Here is a 25,344-nt window from a genome sequence, read left to right on the forward strand (position 1 = left end):
GCCCAGGAAAGTAACGGCCACCGTTGAAAACCCTGTAGAACTGCAGCACAGGCTTTTAATTTAACATCTCCTATAAACGACACACGTTTATATCACCTGACAACCATAGCAAAACCAAGATATTAAGATAAACTTTAAGTTTGGGGCAGTTTCGATACATTAACAGCACATGGAACACTATTTATATCGCTAGAAACGGCGAAGTCCATGCCAGTGTTTCAGTTAAAAGAGTTACCATGTTAACTGGTGACTGTCAGCCGAGTGAGTCTGGTTGTCGTACGTTACGTGTCCTAACGAAAGCCTATTTGTTTAGCTTTCATTTAAACATATCTCTTAAGTAATTTTGACATTATGATAATACAAAAACGGAACAAAGAGGCATTTGTTAGGACACTTTCAGTCGCGTTTGTCTGAAAGTCATCAGTTAACATGGTCACTCTTTTCACCGTAACACCAGAACGTCACTTCAGTGATATTGCTGATATTTAGAGGAGAATTTCTCTTCTTACACCGCTGTAGGATGAAATTCTAAAAACATACAGGCAGCTTTATGTATTATTGATCGGTCTGGGTCGATAATGCTGCTGTTTGAGAAGTGAAGGGCAAGAAATTCCTCATCATTCAAGCATCAGTGAGTGCTAATTAGATAACATTAGCTAGTTAGTGTTAGCTAGCGATACTATCAGGATAGTATCAGCTGTCAATTTTAGTGTCCTGGGGCAGTATTTTGAGTTAACGGCAGGAATATTTAGCTTTAGTCAACACAATAATTGATGTCAGGATGAGGAGATATCCGATGTTTCCCCTCACAGGGGAGGGTCTAACTGCAGTAATCCACAAACTTCCTCCTTTCTGCTTTTTTCCTCGGATTAAATTTTGTAGAAGCAAAACTCGGGCTAGTCTCCTCGTCGGTTAGTGTATCACAACAAATGTATTTCATTTGAAAAATTTAAAAATAAAACAGATAAAAACACGTAGGGGGCAACTGAGACCAGTAACTTCTCAGTAGCGTACAGTGGTAGAGAGCCTTTCTTGCCCTCCAGGTGGTCGGTTCCATAAGAGTGTGATGTCACGTGAAAGCTATACTGAATACAGCTGGCTGTACTGAAGGCCCACTGGTACTACTAATGCCGTTGGGCCTCCGTTAGACAGATCAAATATTACCATGATACCACATAATGCATGGGAAATCAATAGCAGGTTGATGCCAGCGCTGTCATCAAAGCCTGTTCCTCGTCTCTCACACTAAGCCATCCTGTGGATGAGAGTGCAAGTGTGTCACATTCAATTCCAGTTGAAATTACATTCAAACCCCATTTGTAATATCACTTTGCAGGAAAGGTGGCAATTATTGTTCATGTCGGTTCAGGGTTAGTTTTGCAATCACATGTTTAATATTGGGTATTTGAAAGATTACATTGCCAATAATTCATTTCCAATCAGTGTCTTTTGTACCCTTTACAGCAACACTTTGGGCTATGAGTTATATTTTCTGTTGAAGACTATTTGATTTGTACTGTCATGTTGGATGAGTAGGTCTATGATGCAGTACTATGTCAGCAGCAACTTCAGTTTTCATCCTACGCCCTGTGTATATTGAAGTTTGGGGAACAACACACCACACTGGTTAAGGTTAGTGAAGTTTTTGAGTCAGTTAAATGATTTATAACAAGCACAAACTGCTCATTTGTCATTTCCATAATTATCTTTTTATATACTTTCCATAACGTTACCAAAAGTGTCTTTTTGCTGAGAGGTTCATTAAAAGCCTGTTCTCAATACATCAATTCAAAATGTAATGGATTATTTATCAGCACTCAAGTATAGGTTGGCTATTATCATGCATCATCTACTATCAGTTCAGCCGGAGTCAACATGCTTAGAATTGATGGTATGAACTTTTACAAGATACAATACACAGGTTTAAACAGATAACATCCCATCTTTGGGGTCTCATAAAAATGTACAAGTTAGTGTCTGATCCAATGTCTGTTTGCTTTAAAGACTGAAAAAAAATAAGGAAAAAGGCAAATTGATGGCCAGCCTAGGTCAGGCATACACTGTGTCTTCAGGCCGCGTCACACAGCATCTGAAAGCACCACGACAGATATCTTGGCAGAAAATAACTGTGGACTTGTTACAATTTGACTTGCTAGCCAGCTTGTGTCAAAGGCAACTTTATCCAAGCCAGATTTAACATGAACAGTGTGAGCACTCGGGTTATGTTTAACAATCAGACTGTTAGCATATAATATCGTGAGCATTGTCTAGTGTTAAAGAACAGAATAAACAGTATTACAACAGTGGATGTGCTAGTTTATGCCTCAGGCTGTGTTGTTTAAATAGTGAAGCTTATTCTGAAATAGCATTTTTTTTTTTTTTTTGGGGCGTTTCTTTAGTGATAGGACAGTGGAAAGAGTCAGAAATCAGGGAGAGAGAGAGCGGGGAATGACATGCGGGAAAAGAAGCCACAGGTCGGATTCGAACCTGGGCCACCTGCTTGGAGGATTACTAACCACCAGCGCCCATGAAATAGCATTTTTAAAGGCCAAAAGAGGGCGATTCCCTTAGTTTAAAAATAAGTACAACTTCTGGAAATGAGAGGCGAAATGACCCTACTTCTCAGATAATTGAATTCCTCAGTAAACATTTTCTTCATCTTCAATACAGCATGATGTTCATAATGTAAATCAAGGTCCCATTTATAGTAAATATAGGGTATGCTTTTGGAAAGCAACCTGTGAGTGACAGATCTCTACAAAGGCTACTTGTCAAACAGGATACAGGCAAAGGAAATGCACACCAATCCCATTGTACCAAATATGGTCGGTTATGGTTGAAAAAAAACCTCTAACTCATGGCATCAAAAGGGGGCTCAGAAAAATCTAAGCTGAGACAAAGATTGGGAGACGGATGATAGCATATCTACAGTCTCCTGTTTATTTCTAATGGAAGATATTTGCTCAAGGTCAGACTCTCTTTGTGCAGGTTACACTGATCACTAAATAAGTATGTGTGTGTGTGTGTATGTGTGTGTGCGTGCGTGCGTGTGTGTGTGTGTGTGTGTTTGCATGTGTAGACAGGAAATAAGGTGGAGGCCTCTGTGATTGAGTGTGTCTCTGGGAGGAAACTCTGTTTAATTAGAGTCTCCTCTGAGAGGGATCAGACTGACCAGCAGATTAAGTGAGGGAGGGATGAGGGGATGAAGAGAGCAAACACAGAAGGAGGTTGAGACACAGGGATAATGATGTTGTTTATTTGGGCCTTGAAATAATGTGAGAAAACAAAAAAGCACTACAGGAGATCAACACCTTATTGCCACCAATTAATTTAATTTTTAAAAGAAAATGTCTGACATAATCCAGCCCAGAGATGCATTTAATAAAGTGTACATTCTCTTCTCACAGCAAGCTAACAAATGTATGAATCCATTAGTAAATAGATGATTTAATGATTCACCATTTTCTATAGACATTCACTGAAAACACTTTGAGTTACAAGTGTTTCATGAAATAAGGGAGAAAGCACATTTGAGACCCACCCGTTTGAGGGAAATGTCACAAGCTAGTTTAAAAAAAGTAACATAAACGTGATAAAAGCACATAGATTTACAGGTGATTGTGACTGCTCATGTAGGGAGATCACAAGGAATGATCCTGGAGATGCCTCCCCTCATTGGTTTGAATTCAGGGATGTAAAAATGATTTGAATGTAAAACTATGGTTGTTGGTGTAGGTGTTCCGATAAGTTTGAGAAAGTTTAAGCAGCACTAATCATGCCTAAAGTGTATTTCAAGTGTCTCTTTAAATTGAGTTGTCCTTGTATATCCTGAGATTTTTAGGTAGAGGTCAAAACTTCTTTATAATTAATGATCAAGTTAAAAGCCTGTAATATTAGTCTTAAATTCATTTTCAATATAATGATGATGACAATGTTGATATTCTAAGAGGCCTCATCTGGGCCTGTGGATTTGGATGCCTTTTGGCGTCCATTTTTATTTTGCCCAGCAGCTGTGCTCTCATTATAAGCACTTGCATATTGAGTACATGAATCTCCATATCCTAACCGAGGGTGGAAAAGTTCCTTATGAAGACAGGATCTGATCCAAATTTAAAGTACACTTAGAAAATGTGTTTGATTTACTTTTTTATTTTATTTTAGGTCAGATGAACATAAGGGCAGTCTGTTTAATACATTTATAGATAACAAAAAACAACACTGTCACAAGTTTATTGAGACGAGCGAGTGTGCGAGTGCATGGAACAACTCGACTGAGAACAATCTCTTGTACAAATACAAGTGGAAGATGAGTCCCCTGGATTTGTGACGGTTCAATGACAGGACAAACACTTCACAAGATTGATTAATTGCAGCAGTCACATCTCACATTAAACAGGGAATGGATGTTTGGAGTCACAGTTAAAAGACTGAATCACTATTCCAGATAAGAAAGTGAACGGAGGGAAAGCACCGAGACCACATCTGAAGGAGGACTCAGATAACAACGGAGCTCAACTGATGAAATTACAAATGGGGGGACAAAAGAGCAGAGAAAACGATAAGAGGCGAATGAATATGAATTTAATCAAATGAGCGGGATGGAGACGATAACGCAAATGAAAATGCGAGTGATCGGAAGACTGATGGAAAGAATGGAAGTAAATAAAGATGCAAAGAGGGAGATGAAGCTCCAGAAGAGAAGAAAATAACAAACACAGCTTAGTTCAACCAGGGGCCAGATGTATAATATATATATATATATAAGTATGTGCACAGTCGAACTCTGATCTACATATCATTGTGTTACATATGTCTTCATTATCCCCGGTCATAAATAAATCACTATAGGATTTCTACCAATGTGGAAAACGCCTGGAGACACACATCTCTTAATAATGGATGATGCCCTGTCCTCTGGATAGCAGATTAGTGGATTAAGAAGAGCAGTTAGTGTGTGTGTGGGAGTGTGTGTAAGTGTGTGTGTTTCAATGGGGAGTTCAGGAGTAGCTCTAAAGGCCAGCTGAAGAGAGATAACCTTGTAATTAACTGCATTATCTAGCTGCCCATCGCTAATGGAACAACTGCAACTGATTTATCCACAAGTTGCAGAATTGTCAGAGAGGAAGGAGGGATTGGAAAGGAGTAGGAGGACGTAATAGTGAGGTAAAATGTCAAAGAATGTTCCTATGAAAGGAATATTTCAAGATAAAAAGGAAGAAAAGGAATTAGGAATCAAGAAGTGAAACAAAAAGGAAATGGATAAGCGGGAAAAGGATGGGAGCAAGTAGACAGGAGCAGAAACAAAAGGCAGAAACAGAAAGAAACCTGACTGAGCTATAACAATACACTTACAGGATCGTGATTAAATGTATGAGTCTTACTGATTACTTTCCTATTTTACATACCATGCCATATTTTGCTCACTGGATATAAGATTTTAGTAAACAGAGTTGTGTCAATAATGAGTTAAAAACAAGCTGAGCTGAAGTTATCTTCAGCTCAGCTCACAGCTCACAACGCTACACAAAAGAAAGAGATAGAGAAACATTGATTTTAAGTAATAAACTTCAACCTTATTCAGTGTTTCATTAGTTAACCTGTGTGGATTATTTGGCTCACAGTAGAAACTTTCCACTGATGGAATAGTAACCTAAATAACATAGTCAACGATATTAGCCGTAGCTCAGCTTGTAGCCTCTACTGACACCCTGTGTCTACTTCAAAGGTTTTTGACACACTTATTTTTAACATGAACTCACTATTCAATGGGTCGTAATCTAAGGGTTGGGGGTTGTTTATTGGGATGATGAGACGTCACCAGACAATTTGGCTACAACTACATGAATGATGAACAATGCAATTCTGAACCTAAAAAAAGAGCTGTCATCAGCAGAAATATGGGATCACTGTGCCTCAACACTTTAACACCAATCTGCTTCAATCAGGTTTTTTTTAAAGCTGTTCTTTTTTGTATTCAAAAATATTTAATGAAATGAATTAAAGATGTATGACAGAGAAGTTTAGCATGTTTAAAAGTAAACACTGCTATTTTTATTACTGTTCTCCTTGTACTTTGTTTCAAGGTAACTCATGCTCAAGAAGAGGGATGAAGATGTGATGGAAAAAAGTACAAAAACAAAGCAAGAGTGACCAGCAGAAGAAAAAAAAAAGGGGGTAGTTAAGATCTAAAAGACTGAAACAAATAAATTAAAATATATTTTTTTTACCTTGACTGTCATCTCGGCCACAAAGATTGCAGTAAAGATGTAGTTGGAAATCGTGAGAAACACCCTTTCCTGCAACATAATGAGAGAGAACAAAAAAGTGAGAAAAACAAAAGGGCAGAGGTTTAAAAGAGGAAGGGAAGAACGATTAAAAGAGACAAAAGAAGAGGCAGAAACGCAGCTAGGGGAAAATAAGAAGCATGGCTGCACTTGGCACTTTAAAGCAGGATAGGAAAATCGACATCAGTTCAGCTCTTTTGCTTTACACTCCAGCATCACTTTTCAGCCTTTTTTAATTAAATGTAAAACCTTGTTGCCAAATTGAATGCCACATTTGAAATACTTGCTGTGCTTTTAATGTGAACGCATCAAAACACTTGATTTGAAAAGTGCTTACAACTCAATATTTTTTTTGCTACTCGATTGCCGAGAAGTTGTTTGAGGCCAGAACCCAGTGAGCACTTTGAGCGAAGAAAGAAAATTAGCATTTTGAAGTACATTCATTCATTGGAAGTAATTGCCGGCTGATAAATCATTTCGAGAAGTAATTAATTTTCCGAGGACAAGCAACAGCCTGTTCATGAGAAATTAAATATGGTGAGACAACCAGAATTATACTGAGTCTGCTCTCCTATGAAAGTTGTACTTAATAAATAATCTGGTCTATAGATCTATTTCTTCAGACACAAAAAAACTAGCAGTCTCACCTCAGACAACACTACTCGTATCATCACTCGTATCTTCTGCTAATAAACAAAATTCTAACAAACATATTTATTTTCTCGATTGTTTGTTCGACAGGTTGTTTTACACAAGTTATTTTAAAAATACATAATATTTCAATGTTGAGCCAGCACAGCACTGTGTCTAACACATGTTGCTAGTTTGTCATTCTGTAAGTGGCATGTGATGAGGGAAATTAAACAGTAGCTCTTACCAGACTTCCCTGCAGTATTCTGGGCCTCTCCAGAGCCACCGTGATGCAGTTGAGAAAGATAAAGGCCAGGACCACGTAGTCAAAGAGCTTATGGGCAATGATGGACTGGCAGAGCTGTCTGAACCTGGACAAAAAAGAAACAATACAGCCAGGGTTATAAGGGAACACAGAAGTAAACGGTGTGACTTGTTTAGGAAATCTTCCAGAATTTTCTGTAAATTGTTAAAAAATCAAATCTTTAGTAAGGTATCATTTAGCTCTGGACGAGTCTGCCTGAGGATCTGAACCCTTCTGGACGTACAGGAAAAGTTAAGATCAACCTTTTGGACCTCACTTTAGAACTACAACAGTTTCTTCTCAATTCTTGACTTTATTTCACTCAGCGTCTTTACTGTATTTATATTTCATACATACTGTATATCCCATAGTCTAAACATTGCATTGACATGTGACATTCCATATTTTCCTTGCTCTATTGCTTGGCATGGCCAAAAAGCACAAATAAAGCACAAACAACTCTGTCCCGCTTGCAGGAAGTTTAAGAGGCTTAAGTGTTTATGTTGAATATTAGGGAAGTTGGTAAACCGCGTTGGAACCACATGTTGGTAACACATTGCAACAACCTTGGACTTAAAAAAAAAAAAAAATCAATTAAAAGCAAGGGGAACACTTTTCTTTTGGCAGAATGTGATGCTTTCATAACACTGCTAGAAGAGAATTCAAACATTAGTCACAGGTGTAACACATTAATGATGAAGGCTAATACAGAGGAGAAATATTGAGAACATTTAAGAAATAAATGACTTATGTTGCACCACTGACCAGCTGCAGATATGCTGCTTTGCACCCATTGACCAGACTCACTTGTGTGGCGACTACCACTGAATAGACACCCTCATACACCTGCAGTGTTGTTGTTAAACCTTCACTGTCAGAGCCAGTAAAGGCTGTAAGCAGCTCCTGAGTGAATCCCACACATCTTGTCTCCTCCGCCAGCGATACAGGGAGCAGAAGACACCTTCTGCTTCACCTGCTCTGTAGCTGAGGAAATCAATCCCCTAATCTAGCTGCTTTTCCACCAGACCTGGCAACCCTGTCCCTTTATCTATCGATTGAAATCTGGCAACCCTGTCCCCTGATATCGATCATGACTGGCGGCAGCGCTTGCGTCGGCACTTATCCCGCCTGAGACACACCTCAGGTTCTTGGCTTGTTTCTTCTTTTGTTTATTTGTCTCTCCCTTTAACTGTGCTTAGGTACAGTACACTTGCGACAGCGAACACCCACATAAACACACACACATACGCTCACTCACACACCAACAGCACACCAAGGTATAAACAAGGCAATCGTGGTGCATATGCTCACACTCTCCCACAAGCACATACGCAAAGTCATCCACAAACACATGCAGGAACATGCGACGCAACACTCTCAGAGATATGGTCTGACTTTAGTTCACACACATCGCCAACACACACAGCCTTTGCTTGACAGATGGCACCTGCCAGGATGCCAAAACACAGCCCTGGGGCCCGGCTTCCCTTAAGTGGCTATCAGCACGCGGGGAATCGGTGACTGAGTGATTTTTCTCTTGTGTTGCTTTCAGGGCAGCAATGCATCGAAGGCTGAAAGAAAACATAATAATAACACAGACAAACACACACCAACATACATACAACTAAGAGCTCAGAGTCAATAACGCTGTCTAGAGAAGGAAAATATGGTTTTGACACAGTGATATCACTTTAACAAGCCCTTTGCGAAACCAGAAGACAGCAGCTTCCTCAGTGAGAACAGACTAATGGTTTGACTGAGCTTCCTGTTTGTCCACACTATCGGGACAGAGCTTGAAACAGAAGCTAACATTTGCTGTCAGTGCGACTGGTCATATTTGTCGACTCACATTTCCACACTTGTTTTTTGTTCCCTTCAAAGGTTAACAAAGGGGCATGGCAAAAAACCCTCTGCTACAGACAAATCACATAATAACAGAGCTACAGAGATTATGCTCTCTTTGTTTTCTCGCTGAAAGGTAAACTTTGTTGAACGTTCCTGGTTCATGTCCACTGACCTTTGCATAATTGACACAAGCTTTATGGTTTAACAGGTTTTTGGTTTATTGAATTGACTCTCTACAGGGTTGGAGATTGCCTCATGCTTACACTAAAGAAAACTGACTTAGTGGATCATTTAACACAAGACTAAGATTACAGACAAAAAGTTTTTTTGTAGGGTTTAAGATTTTAGAGACAATGCTTAGAGATTATCATAAAATATTGTATATACAGTAAGTGGCATCAGTATAGTACCAGCACCTGTCTTTGGGTGTCTCACAGAGATAAAAAAAGTTTACATTGCATTCACAAAATTCACAATGTTCTCAAATTCTACAATGTGTAGATGTGTACAGTAGCTCTTTCTAGTACCATTCGTTTCCCCCATGTGGAGTTTGCAATCCTGCGCGCTACCTGTACAGTAGTTGGGCTCTTCTTAAGGTAATGTTGACAGGGGTGAAGTAAGGACCCACAGCCAAACTATCCACCTCCGCTGGTCACCAGTCTTTAATTGAGGAGTCCTTTTTTTTTATTATTTGATACTTTCTTTTTATTGATATTTTCAGAGTAAAACAAGACAAAAGAAAAGAAGGGAATAAAAAGAAAGAAAAAGGTAACATGGGCCACTCATTAGTTAAAATACACAAATCAGGGTTTTTCAAAATTGAGGAGTCCTTTCAACAAAACTTAAACTCCATTAGTTGTATTTACTCAACAGTTTGCCACTGTTTTATTTCAATGCATGACTGTGTCTTAGTGGAGACGAAAAGGTATTAAAAAAAGTAACGCTGCCAGTCTGGGCAGTGTTCTTAAGTTTCCCAGCAGGCTTTGCACAGCAGAACTGGCGCTTGCAATACACAATAAATGGGTGCAATTTATTTAATTACATCATGTGCAGCAGGTGTTGGTGGCAGCTGCACTTGCGGTCGTAACAGCACATGTCTTTGCATTTTCATACTGGTTTATTGGTCATCCCAGTATATAAGACACAGCCCACTTTTTTTTTAATGAAAATAATAAAGCACTTAAACTCGTCTTATATACTGAATTTTATGGTAAATTTGAAAAACTATAGAAGTCTTAAAAGTGAATACATGTATCATCTCTATTTCTACCCTAGGTGGGAGAAAACCTCCTTACATGATTTGATGTTCAGTATTTGACAGATGTTTATGTTGCAGGTAAAGTTGAAGGTTTCCACTCACTTGTTCTGAGGAGAGAACAGGTAGATAGACCACCCCTCTCTGGTCTCACACCAGTCAGGCTTGTACACCTCCATCATCTTCTGGATACGGAAACACAAACTCTGGGGGAGACAGGGAAAGAAGAGCAGATAGAGCAGGAGTTAGGAATTAGAAATCTTTTCCAGCAAATACATATTATCATTTTTCTTTTTAGCTTGTTAGTACATAGCATTAGAATGTTGCCCCACTATGATCATAAATGTATGTCTTCTTTAGTATCAACCAGTTTATCCAAATAAAGAATTATTAAATGTCTAATGCAAGCAGCGTCCCTGAACTAAGCCCTAAAGCTCCTCTCACATAAAGGACACCAATAAAAAGATACCAACAGCTAGATTATGAAGCTAACAGAACTAAATGGTACTGTATCATTAGGAGGTGATGCTTCTCCATTATTGCTGTTTTTATGGCATTGAAAATAAACGGAGAAGTTCAAGAGACTCACGTAATCTGTCTCGTCATCAAGGTCTGTTCTGTCCTTGCGTGGGTTCACCTGAGGGTATACTTCAGCTATCAAGTGAGTGTTTGGAAAAGGTGTCTTGCCGTTACAGTCACGGTGGTCCGTTCCAAATCCACTACCAGCACCAGACCCCCCAGTGATGGATCCCCCTGCCCCTGACCCACTCCTCCTCCCAGGTTCTAGGTGGACAGGGGGCAGACCAGAGGGTTGTCCTCCTGCCCGGAGCAGCTCCGGGAGCTCCAGGGAAAGAGCCCGTCGATCACTTCGTCCATGTAAGTGCCTGGAAAGGAAGAGCGGCGGTGGGGGAGGATGATGAGGAGGGAGAGGATGATGGGAGTGAGGTGGGTGGGAGAGAAGGGACTCCTGCTCGGCGGCATAGGTGTAGGAGTGGGGGGAGCGAGTGCTTTGAATACGAAGGCTGCCTCCCACCAGAGGAGCGCCACCGAACCCATAGCTCCTCCGACCCAGGCTGTTAGAGCTTGACCTACAGCGGAAAAAGTAATTAGCAGACATCAAATATTGATGAACAGGTAATAAATTATCATAAGAGAGGTAATCAATACCATATTATTACATATTATCTAAGAAATTAATCTATAAGCTAATAAGAAAATCATTAATAGTTAATGTTTAATGCTACCATGTTTGTCTATAAGTACAGTAAGTGGAATGAGGATATGAATCATTTATTAAAGTGAAAAGTTGTCTACCTGCGGCTCCATGCAGACTGTGGATGTACAGGGCGCCCCCAGTTGTGGTAGTTGGAACTGCGACCATGGCGCTTAAATAGAAAGAAAGCAAATGTTATCATCTGTTTGTATACAGTAAAACTAAAACAAAGCACCATAGACCTGAGCAAAGTAGGCGGAAAGAGGATGTTGACATACACTTGTATTGATGATATAAGTGTTTTTCATATCATCATAATATCTGATCATTTTGTCCTATAATACTGGCAAAATTGATACTGAAACATAAAGGGCCAAAAAGCCCTTCATTTAAATAAAAAAAAATTTACCGAACATTTCATACAGTGTACAAGAATGCATTATTCATCAGTGCTATTAAAACTAATGTTTTAATTAAAACAATTATATTTAATACAGGTCAACTTTTACACAGCAAATCATCATGAAACTTCCAAGATAGATAAAACAGTGTGTCAAAGTGCAAAGAAAGATGTTGCTTTTAAACTTAAACTTATCAAACATAAACCTGCACATGGACTTGATATTTAGCATACAGCTGGAATATTTTCATCACAGTGACGTCATTAGATGAGCCATTCTTTGATATGATCCTTTTGTCTTATTTTGTAGTAAGTCTCACGAATATGACCACATTGCCACAAAGAAGTCCAACGGGGAAAGTTTCACAAAGTATCAGATACCCCAGTTGTATAGAAAAATTGAGATTTACCAAATTTTGAAATATCTGCTTTAACAAGGAAACGAAGCTGCCATAGCTGTGAAATAGCACTTATAGTGTTTTTAAGATTACTTAAAAAAGCTTCATCATCATGGTCCCAGATTTCAGGCACACATCTGGTGAGAACAAAGTGAACACAGCCAACAGAAGTGACTGCAAAACTAGTTGTCTGCATTTTAAAATATTTTGCGGTTGCATTTAAGGACTCATTACTATACTATTCTTTTTCATGAATTAAGGATGGGTGCACTTCAATGCTTGTATTGGTCCCAACGTAACAGTATTGTGCAGAACAAGTACTTGTCTTAAAACTTATCGAGAGTGAACCTGTGATCCAGAATGTCCTCAGATCCAGAATGATCTTGGGGCCACCATCTCCTTAAACATGTACGTGCACTGCAGGACTGCTGTATTCATATGTAGCTATAGGGGTTGATAATATATTAGTAGATAAATAAGTAAAATCACTGCAGTACACTGCAGGCTGTCATCAAGTTTAATAAGCAAACGCCTGAGTGCCAGTAACACTCAGAGGAACATAACCAGATCTGTTTGTTTCCACACGTCTAATCCTCTCAGCATGTCAGACATAATTATATGTTTTACCCCTGGAAACGTACATGTCAGCAGGCTCAAATATACCAGAGAAACCATGCATCCGTCTCTATAGAAACTGAGATGAAGCGTGGACGTTTGCTGTTAAATAACACTTCGGTCCTCACAGAAACTGCACTGCGGATCACTCAAGAGGAGGAGTGTGTGTGTTTAAGTTTGCGTGCTTCACAGCAAATATTTCTGTCTGGAGAATTTGTTCCCCACTGTACATACGAAACCACAGACAGCAGCTGGTACTAATGCACTTCATGTCATGTTGTCAGGCTCCAAACACACTAACAACAGCAACTTTCTTCTTATATTAAGTTCTGTAAATCTTTGCAGGAATGTAATGCGCTGCTGAGAAGGCAGCTTTAAGCACCAGTCAGTTAATGCAGTTTATTGTGTTTCATAACGTTATTGATTTCAGCCTGGGGGCAATTTTGTTAAACTGAACTGAGGCTTACTACTTTACTGAAACCAAATCCCACCAATGTCAAATTGTCTATAAAAAATATGGGAAGTGAAGTGATTGAAAGAAACTTGATGCACTGACTGGAGATGGAACTTGGATTCAGCGTTGTGGTTGAAACCTACATTCTTTCTAATGGCCAGCAGTTGCATAAATTGTACAAAAGGTAAACACATCTTTTCTCAGTTGTTTTACAACCGAAATAAATATCCTCCAGATGTGTTTTTGCTCTCTATTGCAAGTTTCCAGTTTTATTCAAACTAGCATGATTGTCACTTCAAGCAGGGGATGCTTTAGGCCATGTCTACTTGTCGTTGCTGCTGTGACATGTAGTCTAGGGTAGAGGTGTAGCAAAGCGTATCTATCCAGTCTTCTACACATGGTCACGTACGGCTTTTTCAAAAGATAGAAAAGCCAAATTCATGCAGTGGCTTTTAGATGAAACAAATTACAGTGAAGGGGGGGTTTTCAGGTATGATACACTGTGGGATCCATCCCCACCAGTTTAAATTGGCATGACGTGTCTGCTATGAGGACACCATGGCTAAGTTTTGTGTTCTTTGAGAGGACTTCAAGTTTTTTTTTAGGGAGCGGTCAATTACAAATGTTACTATTCATGAGATTTCATGAATAGTAACATGAATCTGTTTAACTTAAAATCTATTTTGCTTTTGTTTCTCTTTTGTTTGTTTGTCTGAATTAGTTATTTGTCTGAAAATAGAGCTACTATGCTTGATCCAAATCGTACTTTCTCCTGAAAGACACATATTTTAGGATAAAGTCTAAATGTTCAGTATAAAGGATACCATTTTTCACACCTTTTCAATTCTGACATGAATAAAAATTGTTTTTACAAGTTGTTGGAAAAGTGATGGCTCTGTAGCACATGTCATAAGAATGAATAGTCTGGCATCAGTATGGTTATAGAACATTCTGAAAAGTCTGTATAAGAATGTGCAGGTCAGTGGTTAAAAGTGTGAGAGTGTACCAGAGACAGGGAGCGTCTCTCCAGGCTGCCCTTGCCCAGGCTCATCATGCTGCTCTTTCTGGACTCAATGGTGAAGCTCCGCCTCTCTGATGAGTACGATCCCCTTGGCCCAGAAAGAGCACCCAGCTCCAGGTGACCATTGGGTGTCAGTGTGCAGATCCTTGGGTCTATGGGAAGTTGGAAAAAAAAGAGCATATGCAATATATAAAATGTATTAACTTATATATTATCCATTTTGGTGTCCACCAAAGGAATTAATTATTCTCAATTGTTAGACATCATCTAGCTGCTATTTCAGTTTCATCCTCGACACTTTTTGCTCAACTGCTATTTCACCTCGATTTTCTACACTTTCGATCATGACATTTGACAGCACCAGGGCATCATGTCTCAATCTGCTGTAGGATATACAGGTAGGAGCAGGTAGACATCCCAGTGATATCACAGACAGACTTTTTCCCTCTGAGAAAGGAGGGAAATGTCAAGCTTGCGGAAGCCTTGAGAATGCACAATGTCAAGACGTCAAACTTTGAAGAGATGCCATTGTCATGCCCTTACAGTATTTTACATGAGCTAAATAACTTTTTCTCTATCCGGTCTCTTCTTGCGTTACACCAAATTTGATGTTGATTGCCTTAACTCACTGAGAGGAGATAATCCTGGAAGTAACGATGGCAATGGCAAATTTAACACATTTCCTTTTTCTCTAACCAAAAATTAAAAATGGCTGACTTCCTGTTGGGTTTGCGGTCCAAGAGGCTTTGGTGAATGACTATAGGCATGATACATATGCCTACCAAATGTCATAATTCTTGGTTGAACATGCTCTTGGCTTTTGGTTTTTAATTTGTGGGGGTGCCACTCATCCATCAGTAGAATCCATATAAAGTGTCACATTCTTTTGGTTTTAGGTCTACCAAATGTAGTGGCTGTACAAACGTTTAAAGCCGCTATAAAAAACTGCATCTTCTTTCTAGACAAAAAACTTTGCAACCATGGCAACAGTGTGAAACTCAGAACTGTGAGCTTCACAAGGTAGCATGGTGAAAGTCTCAAATATTGGGTCAACCTTGTAGGAATTACTTGTCCTATAGAAAGATAAACATGTTTTTACTCCAACTCCTATTAAATTGACAAGTGAACAGATTAGTTGATGATAAGAAATATAAATCATAAGACCCTTCCAGGAACTATCTTGCCTCAGTCACACAACAAACCTTAAAGTTACACTTGTGTTTAACCTGCTGTCCCTGTCAGAATAAGTCTAAAAGCTGTGAAACATTTATTCTCTTCTTCAAGGCAGAATATTTTCAGTAAACAACTGATGTACGAAGACTAACAGCAATCACCAAAGAGATTTAGCAACAATAAAAGTCTTTATTGACTAACGTTAGCATTAGCGAGTGAAATAGCAAGTGTAAACCCAGTCACTGAATAGAAAAGTTCTATAAATACAGCAGTGTACACTCCAGCCTGGATCAAAGGCCACATATCTCTTCTTGGCACAAACACAATTAACCAAGAATAACGTAAGATCACTTAAGATCAGTTTTGTAGTGTTTACCTAACCTTTTAGGGCTGAAAAAGTCCAAAAAATAAAATGTATGACCTTTGGTTCACTTCTGCTTCTTAAAACCAAAAGATCGATAAAGTAAAGGTAAAAAAAAGTCAGATAAATACGTAGATCAAATCCCACTACCCACAAAAACTAAATTTGGACAGAACCAGAGGTAATGCCTCTGTGCTGTGTAAGTGAATAGACGATGAAGCACAGTGTTAAATTTCCATGTTTGAAGGGACAAACTGTAGAGATTCATCTTTTGCTTACACTGCACTGCAAAGATAATATCTCCTTTTGAAGCAGAAACCCACTCAAACTGTATACAACTCATGTTTAATCCTCTCTGAACTGTGTTGTTGTAAGAAGGCTGAAAGTCTGGAACAGATTCATTGTGAGCCCTAGATAAAGATAGAGCTCATTCATATTGCAGAGACTGCTGTCTATTCTGTGAGTTTTTGCAAGTTTGTAAGCCTTTGGCTCACAGTTCTGTCTTACTTTTGTTTTTCAGGGTTGAGCGCAAAGAATGCTTGCTTCTATGTGAGATGCAAGCAGATTGTTGAGCATGTTTTTCCGTTTTGAAATGAACAGGAAAATCGCTGATTTGAATAGCAGTATTCTTCGTTTATCAAACTCAAGAGGAATCAAAGAGAAAGGATTTAGTTTTCAAATCTTAAACCACCGACTTAAAAATGTTTTATTTACAAATAAATGCCTGGGACTGGAGCAGATTCTACTTTTTCCTGACATGCTCTAACATTCCTAAAAATGTGTTTGATAAATTAAGTATGAGAAAAACTTGTATTATGGCATTGTTAATGTCTTTTTTTAATTTTAGAGACACTTTAGCGATATTGAATATGTTATTTTGGGAACTATGAATTCTGTCAATTGAATTGGATTCTGTTTTTACTTTGCATCTCCTTAAACTCCTATATCATATTTAGGTGCTGGACATTGAAATATGTCAAGCTTGTAACCCTTCAGTAATTAATATATGTCACTGTCACTGGGGGGGGGGGGGGGGGGGTAGTCATGAGTTCAGAGGATTATGGGGCATTGTAAGACATGGTTTGTTAAGTTTAGAGCCTGCCACCTCCTGACTTAATGTCCCAAATCACTGACTTTAAAGAGACTAATTAAGTCAGAACCCACATTAGATTGGTCAGTTAATTTAAAATAACTCAGAGCTCATTAGGGTTAAAACTCCAACAACAATAAAGTGTAAGAAGCGTGAGAAGCAACAAGCCATCAGCTCACCAGACAACTTTAGAGAGTCATGTTTCTCGCTTTCGTCATAGTTGGAGGATGAACGGTCGTCATCTGAGTAAGAGTGATTGGCATCTCCCTGAAGACAAAGAGAGAGTGAGACAGAGAGAGAGTAAGACAGGTAAAAGACAAAATGGGATTTGAAGGGCTAGTACTATAGTGGACTCTCAAGAGAGTTTTTACTAAGGACCCTGAGCGTATATGCTCCTGAGTGACATCAGTCAAGAAACTGACTGTTATCTCCCAACAACTGTCAAACTCATTTGAGGCTATCCAGATGCCTCAGCTATGTTCTTGAATTTTAAGATGAAATCAGGAAAAAAAACTCTTGAACTACAGACACTACCACACAAGAACAGGATTTCCCCTTTCAGTCCTCACTACGAGAGAGTCTGGAGTAAATTGGGTCAGAAATCCCCAGTGTGTAGTAGAGACAGTGTGGATGAATGAAAGAAGGCGGGAGAACCGATGGGGAAAAGATTGATGGAAAAGAAAAGCGAGAGAAAGAATGAACCACAGTGACAAAGTGAAAGACTGATGGCTGTGTTTTGTTTGGACATTTAATAAAGATCAATCAAAATCATTTGGATGTGTGTCACTGTTTCCCGTCCAACACACACATCCTGGCTACATACTATGAATATGGTAATGCTCTGATCTGTGTATGAGAACTCAACTGAGTTACTCAACCACACTACAATTTTCCAATGATCCGTCTGGGAGTTTGACAGTTGATGGCAGATTGACAGCATAATTTTCCAGTGTTTTCCACTGAGATGGATGGCTTAGAAAAATAAACTGTTGTGTTTAATACACCATTATTATCTGCTGATACAGCCTCTCTTAAGTATCATCACTGTCACCCATGGTAATCAATGATTTTGCTTTACAAGCATTTACACCCTTTGCAACCTTGTCTTTCTTTGGATTTCACTGCCTTTTACTGGATTTACTGGTTTATGGCATACAAAGGCTGTACATACAACACATGACTAAGCATAAGTCTGAGTAAGGCTATTCCCTACTAGTAGTTCTACTGAAACAGATCTACAAGAACAAAAAAAAAAATCAAACATTTTGGCTGCATGTCCAAAGGACTTGAAGAATCCATATCACTGGATTGAGATAAATTGTAGACTTCAGTACTGCAGTTTTGTTTTGTTTTAATGGATTTTGTCATATATTATTTCATATTTCCTTTAGATATTGTTGAGATTTTGACAACGGCTTTCTCATCATGGTTTAGGTTATGTAAATAGGAAAGATGATTTCACAACGGAGGCCAACTGTGAGCTATAACTGCGCCCTGGTTATTTGCTTTTAAGGTCGGCTTTTCTTTTACATTTTGCATAATGCAATAGGAAGTCACGTTACATTTCTTACAAGACGTTCCTGTTCACACCGTAACAGCAGGTATTGACCCCTAATAGTCAGCCTACCAAAGAATGGTTAAAGCTGGATAAAAAATCATTTTAAAATGTCCAGGTCAAAGTTCAGGCCAATACAAATGGCAAGGAAGCCAACTAAGGAGGTCTTGGCTAAAATGTCTCAGAGTGTAACTGATCAACTGTTACAGAAGATGTTTCTCTTTATAACCGACAGCTAAGGGTTATATAACTATATGTTTCCCTTTTTTGTGTCCCTAATATACACTTCACACGCATGTTAGACCTTCTCATTCCCTATTCAGCAGCGAAGGATAATGATCACCACTTAACTGCAAGGAAAACAATCCACAGAGGAGTTAGGTGTACTTTAGGAATTTAAAGTTTTGTGCACAGGCCACAATAGCCCTCGTTTATTTTAGCTGTGCAGTTCATTGGAAAAGGTTAAAGTCTTTAGTCTTTGAGAAACACAGACAGATGGATGTCAGCTGTCCACTGGAGAGGACGCTTTTCACATTAGACTAAGATGGATTGCGATATGCCAACCATAGAAGGACTGTCAAAGTTTAAAAGTTCATGCTAAGCAAAGTCTGCGGTAAACGTTGATTGGTATCAATTTAAAGGCCATGCTCAGGTGAAGTCAAATCTTTATCTGGAACTTTTCTTTCAGAAAATGAATAAATTGCCGTAAGGTAAGAGCTTGTTCATTTGCTCTCAGTTGTTTGCTATTATAAGGCTACACAAGTCAGAGATAAAATTAAATATATCTTTCTGTGATGAAAAAAAGCCAACTCTGTTCAAGCCATTTTGCACTACTCTTCTTACCTCCGCCTGGAATCCTTCAACCAAGATGGCCACCAGCAGATTAAAGAGGACGTAGTTACCAAAGGTCATCAGGGCCACAAAGTAAAGAGCAGCAACTGGTGAAGTGGCTGCCATACCATTGTACAGAACTGCGTTCCAGTCTTCCTGTGTCAGAATCTAAAAGAATGAAAAAGAGAAAATGGGACATAAATAGTAACCCACTAAGTTAAACAATTGAATGACTAAATATTTATGTGAATAATAAATCCAGAAGTTTGCTAGAAGTACCTAGGCTACCAGAGAGTTCTAGTATGCTTTAAAGATTTTTGAATATGCCGAAGTTTATATTACGAGTTTTGGATCAGTAGATTCACATGTTAGCATCTTAACATCTGTCAGAAATAAGCGCAAGTCATCTGCATTTAGAGATAAGTCTACGCTGTAAGTGTTCATCACAGCAGTCATGAGTTGATTACCTGGAAAACGGTGACAATGGCCCAGAGCAGAGAGTCAAAGTTCTTCCTGTCTGGTACTGTGTCACCAGTCTCAGTCTTTAGACTGAATTTACAGCCAAAGATGTGCATCCCCAGGATACTGCAACACAACAGCAGAGTCTCTGATGAAGTAAACAAACTGACCACAAGGAAAACATATGATCTGCTGTACTTGGCTGACAATCATGCTTGGGTCTTTGCATTTTTTTGATGAACATGATGAACACAAAGCTACCTATTGAGAATCTTTAGATGAATAAGGCTTATACTCGTCTCAACTGCTTCCAATGTTTCCAATGGAACATGTTGTTCTGTGTATCGTGTTTTGTTGTTTGTACCATGGCTGTTGCAACAAAATATGTTGACATTAAGAAACTTGGAAATGACTTTGAATGTGTAGTGAATTGCATATTTGCACAAAATAGGTATACACACACAATGTTTTTGCAGAGTATCTAGGAGCATTTGTACACCATCAATGTGTGATACTAATATTATTACCAGCCTGACAATCCACATTGAGTTAAACAGACAAACTAACAATGAAATAAACATACCACCTTGGAGTAAACAACACACAGAATGATTCCACGTGTAAATAGTTTGATATACATACAAAAAATGTTGTGGGGATTACAGCCATTGATTGTGGGGATTACAGCCATTGATTGTTAGCTGAATGACCTTCAAGGCCCTCATACTGCTGCTGTTTTAGCCCTTGAATGTCTACATAAGCCTGTGTGTTATGTTTCTCTGCTTTAAGTATGTGCTTGTTAAACTCTAACCAGATCGTGAGTCAAGTGTCTGCTCATTATTTTGCACTCAGGGTTAATAGCTGTTACGACACAGCGTGACCGTCTGGGCTTCAATGGCAGATATTAAACAGGTGGACTTAGAAAGAAAGATGAAAGGCAGCACATACCAAAGCAGAACTTTTAAACAATTTTATCCCTCTTGTTAATCATCCTGAAGCAAACTTTAATTTACTGTTGAAAGAAGCGATACCATGCACAACGTACACGTGTCAACTTACCTAAAGATGAAGATGAAGAGCATCAACAGCATGCAGAAGGTGGCCACATTGTCCATGGTCTTCATAAGGACCACCAGCTGTCTCCTTAAAGCTGGCATGAACCTCACCAGCTTCAGCACTCTCAGCAGTCTGAAGGTCCTCAGCACAGACAAACCACCGTCTGACTGTCCAACGATCTCACAAACACTGAGAAGAGAAACACAGAGATTGTTTTTACATTTTTCACCTTCTACAAAATACAAGTGCAGACTCCCCTAATCCAAATAAAAGGCAGATTGGGCTGCTGTCAATGACTGTATATGCTTAAAAAGTCACACCTAACCTATGTAATCCTGAGCAGATTCAGAACTAACCATGCATGGTATTATCAGAGTCTCAAAGGAGCTTCTTTGCCAATCCATCTGGCATAAGTATGATATACTTATTAATGATATTAATGATGACGATAATGATGATGATGATGATGATGACGATGGTTTTAGGATGGTTGTGATGCCGATTAGAACTCTCAAGAACAGCTGTCGAAGGTGTGCTTTTGCCTGTCAGTACCTGTGTCTGATCGGACTTAAAGCCGTTTGTTTGCACTTACTGACACTGTTTCCTCTTTTCCAGATCCTTGCTTGTGTTGTACTTACTTTCTGATGTGCGTCACTTTGGATAAAAACGTCTGCTAAAATAATTGTAGAATTGTAGAAGTCAGGGGAGGGAGTAGGAAGACTGATACAGTCAACTTGGGCTGGTTGAGTAATTAATATAACTCACAGCAAAATATTCTTCTAAAACTAAAACAAAAACTTATTTTTACATAAATGTCTTCAAACAGAAGCTTAAAAACAACTTTACTCAGCTGCAAAATGGTACACTGAAACAGATACCTTGCAAAGTCTTACATGTACTTCTGTATGACATGCCAAAGGAGGCGTAGGCACATCGTCAGTCTTTGGGAAAAGTGGAGAAGGCTTTGCACATTTGAAGGTTAATACACAAGATGGTGAGAATAACCTTTTGGAAGATATATTTCAACAGTTGAATAAAGAGGCAATTCACATTAACATACCCATCAACCTTCCTCACACCCAAATCTTAACACTGTACGAATGTACGACTCACTCAGGTGGTTAGATTTCGACAAAGTTGTTCATTATTTCTAGGATAGTGGGCTGTGACTCCATGTCAGCTTTCAGGGGAAGTGCGGTTTTACATCTTCTCTTAGCCGCAAAAAACTATTCAGTTTTAAACTCTGAAAAAGTTGGTAGATGGAGGTGAAAATAGGGTACCTAACACATAATGGAAATTTGAGATATCTCTGATTTCATTTAAACTTGAAGATTAATAAACTTGAGGATCAGAAAATCCAAAAAAAAAGCTTGTTCCACAGGTGGCCACAGTTGTTGAATAACATACATGTGTGAAAACAGAGCACATACGGCCTTACCAATGGCCTTTTCTCATATTATTATTATGGGTTTTCTGAAAAGTGAAATATGTAATAAAGACATTCAGAGGTGATTAATGATTACTTTCATTATTAGACCCTGCAATGCTGTCAATAAATAAAGCTCATAAGATGCCCTATTCTTTATAAAAACTAAAAAAGAAAACTGTAAGATCTGAACTCATTACTTGTTCTTGTGCAACATAATGATTGCTGGGTTAACATCATCTTGCAGTTTTTAATGTGCATGTTAGAAGGTTACTTACATTTTGGACAATATATATTCATCTTTTGCCTTAATACTTGCTTTTTGCTGGAGCCAAACAGCCACAGACATGGTTTTCTTTTAGTTCTGGTAGGTTTTTTTTTATTAGAAGAGAACAATTGTTGGAAAACCTGGCCTTAAAAACATCAGTCCTCAAACAGAGATATCTATGAAAGGCTCAGCTCAGCCCATCAAATAGCATCAACATAGCTCTGGCCCTCTATTGGCAGAGATTGAATAGGGGCACTTTTACAGAGCCGTACTGTCTGAATAGCTGAGGACATTCAAATAGATGAAGAGGGGGAAATTGGCTGTGGAGCAAGAGCGATAAGAAGACATATGTAGATATGTCCAATCAAACAAGCATCTTCTGTGACAGGCTGCACATTTGATCTTGATCAGTTTTAGTTGCTTTGATGTGTATTTGATCTCAGGGTTATAATGGGGATCACAGATAACGGCATTCATACAGATGAATTGGAAAAAATGCTTGTTGATCAAAGGCACAGGCACTTACCTGAAGCTCCAGACACAAACAACAAAAGACAATATCTTGTTTACTGCTGTCTGATGCTTTGGCATCCAAATACATACAGGTGGTACATTTAAAAGAGGTAGAACAGAGATGACAGTTTGACAAAGCATGACATGAATAATTCAACTGCAGGATGTTTTCTACCCCAGCCTGGCAAACCCAAAAATATATGAATATATCATAAATTATATATTTTTGTAATACAACGGCCACGCCTCTTTTTCCCTTAAACCTGCCAAAATATGGTACATTCGGGATTGTTTCTATTGTGAAGTTACCTTATGATGACAATAATGCCATCAAAGACGTTGTAAGGGTTTCTCAGGTAGGTGAAGGAGCCATATGCTGTGATCTTGAGGATCATCTCCAACGAGAACATGCTGGTGAAAACGATGTTGCAGATCTCCAGGACATTAGTGAGCTCCTCTGGCTGTCAAGCATTGTCACACAAAAAAAAAAATAGAAGAGAAGAGAAAGAATAAATGAAAGGGAAAGAACGGTACAAGGTATGAGTAAAAGTGCAAAATACATCAAAAGTATGTTCACTTATAGGAGCTTCTTGTAGGTTCATTACAATTTAAATATGTAAAAAGGTTGGATGGATACAAAACAAGGATACAACATTGTTCCTCTGAAAGCTAGTTTGAAAAGTAAAAAATGGTAACTTTGGTATCAGATTATCGGCTATTTTGTCATGACTATTTTGATATTTCAGTGTCAGTTATTTTTGACTAAGCTTGTTAGTTAAGGCACCACGGGCTGTATTCATAAAGCTTCCAAGTGTACAGAGTTGCCCCTACGAAATTCTGAGAATCATGATGGTCATTTCCCCTGAAAGATAAGGCTAGATCCTAGTAAAGATAAAACAAAGCATCTTAGCCCTTGAGAGCTCTTACAGTGAAAAACATTAAGGAGTAGGGAGGAGGACTTTTAAGAGGCTTAGGAGTTTCTCAAGCAGGAAGACGGAGAGATAGGACAGATGTTCTTCAAACACTGAGTGATGGTGAGTTAATTAAACAGTACAGATTGGAGAGTGCAGGGATCGTTTTTGTCGTAGGCATCATCAGAGATATGCTCTCATCTCCATCCCAATGCGACGTAAAGGAAATAAGCAGGAACAAATAAATATAACTATCAACATATGATACGGCTAGGTAAGTAGTATTTCATATTTCATATTTCATATTTCCATGATCCTATCTTAATGCAGATTTTTCTGAGCCATTGCACTCCTAATAGACCAAGCTACCTGTTTATTAGTTTGCCATGCCTGCAACCGCTGAAGCACTTAAATATTGTAGCTAAAAGTTTGGCATTAACTAGATAAAATAGTGAAGAAAGTTGACGTAATAATCAGATTGGAAACCGAGCACAAGAGAGGCAGAGAGGTAAAAGAGAGAGGAAATGAGCAGCAGCTCACAATGTGGGGGTGGATCAAAATGTACAGGTCTATAACAAGCAGTCTCAATCAATCAGCACTAGAATATATTATTGCCACTCACACTTGAAGTACATATTTTCCCAAAAAACAATGTACAGTATTCTGTAGACAGGAGAAAGAGAAATGGGTTATGAACTATCTCTGTTTCCTTGTCTTTCTCCTCTCTTTGTCTAGTTATCAGCCATTAGCCTCAACATGGATCAAATGATGGAAAGGACAAGGAAAAGGAAACAAGCTTTTACACACTGCTGAACTCTCACATGGATGTATTGATGGCGGAAAAGAGAAACTGAACTGGTTACAGATAAATACATGTACAAGCAGAAAACCAGCAGGCATGTCATTTCAACATTATCCAGTCTGCTTGTCAGATTCAGATTCAGACGACTTCCTTAATCCCAGAAGGCGAATTCCATCCACAGCACCGGGTAGAAGGTGAACACAACACAACAGATTTTGCTGCAAGTACAACAGGCTCAACATTTGACTTATTCTAGTAGAAGCATATTGAAGCATCAGAAGGAGTTGTGATGGGAGCTTATAGTGTTAGCTTTCTATTTGATAATGGAACCAGAAAAGCAATTGTTAATTTACAGAGAGTGTGAAAACGATCACTCGTACACACTGCCAGTATTTAAATAAGACAACGCAGTCTTGTTAACACCTCAGTATTGGCAGGAACATGTTTAAGTCTTTATTCTTCGGCTCCCACCATATGCTG

At 38.8% G+C, this 25,344-nt stretch overlaps 1 protein-coding gene across 1 annotated transcript in view; it reads right to left on the minus strand.

Moving 5' to 3' along the window:
• Positions 1-25,344, minus strand: part of LOC109991323 (voltage-dependent T-type calcium channel subunit alpha-1I-like) — a 140,579-nt gene that overhangs the window by 53,930 nt on the left and 61,305 nt on the right. The window contains exons 9-19 of the mRNA XM_065955400.1: positions 23,461-23,612; positions 20,948-21,133; positions 19,897-20,014; positions 19,442-19,597; positions 17,223-17,310; positions 14,405-14,571; positions 11,633-11,703; positions 10,908-11,406; positions 10,424-10,524; positions 7,162-7,285; positions 6,228-6,296 (exon numbers count right to left, since the gene is read on the minus strand). Coding sequence (XP_065811472.1) covers positions 6,228-6,296; positions 7,162-7,285; positions 10,424-10,524; positions 10,908-11,406; positions 11,633-11,703; positions 14,405-14,571; positions 17,223-17,310; positions 19,442-19,597; positions 19,897-20,014; positions 20,948-21,133; positions 23,461-23,612 — 1,731 coding nt within the window. The remainder of the gene's footprint in view (positions 1-6,227; positions 6,297-7,161; positions 7,286-10,423; positions 10,525-10,907; positions 11,407-11,632; positions 11,704-14,404; positions 14,572-17,222; positions 17,311-19,441; positions 19,598-19,896; positions 20,015-20,947; positions 21,134-23,460; positions 23,613-25,344) is intronic.

The sequence above is a fragment of the Labrus bergylta genome, chromosome 1 (genome assembly GCF_963930695.1).
Source record: "Labrus bergylta chromosome 1, fLabBer1.1, whole genome shotgun sequence".
NCBI classification, from domain to species: Eukaryota; Metazoa; Chordata; class Actinopteri; order Labriformes; family Labridae; genus Labrus; species Labrus bergylta.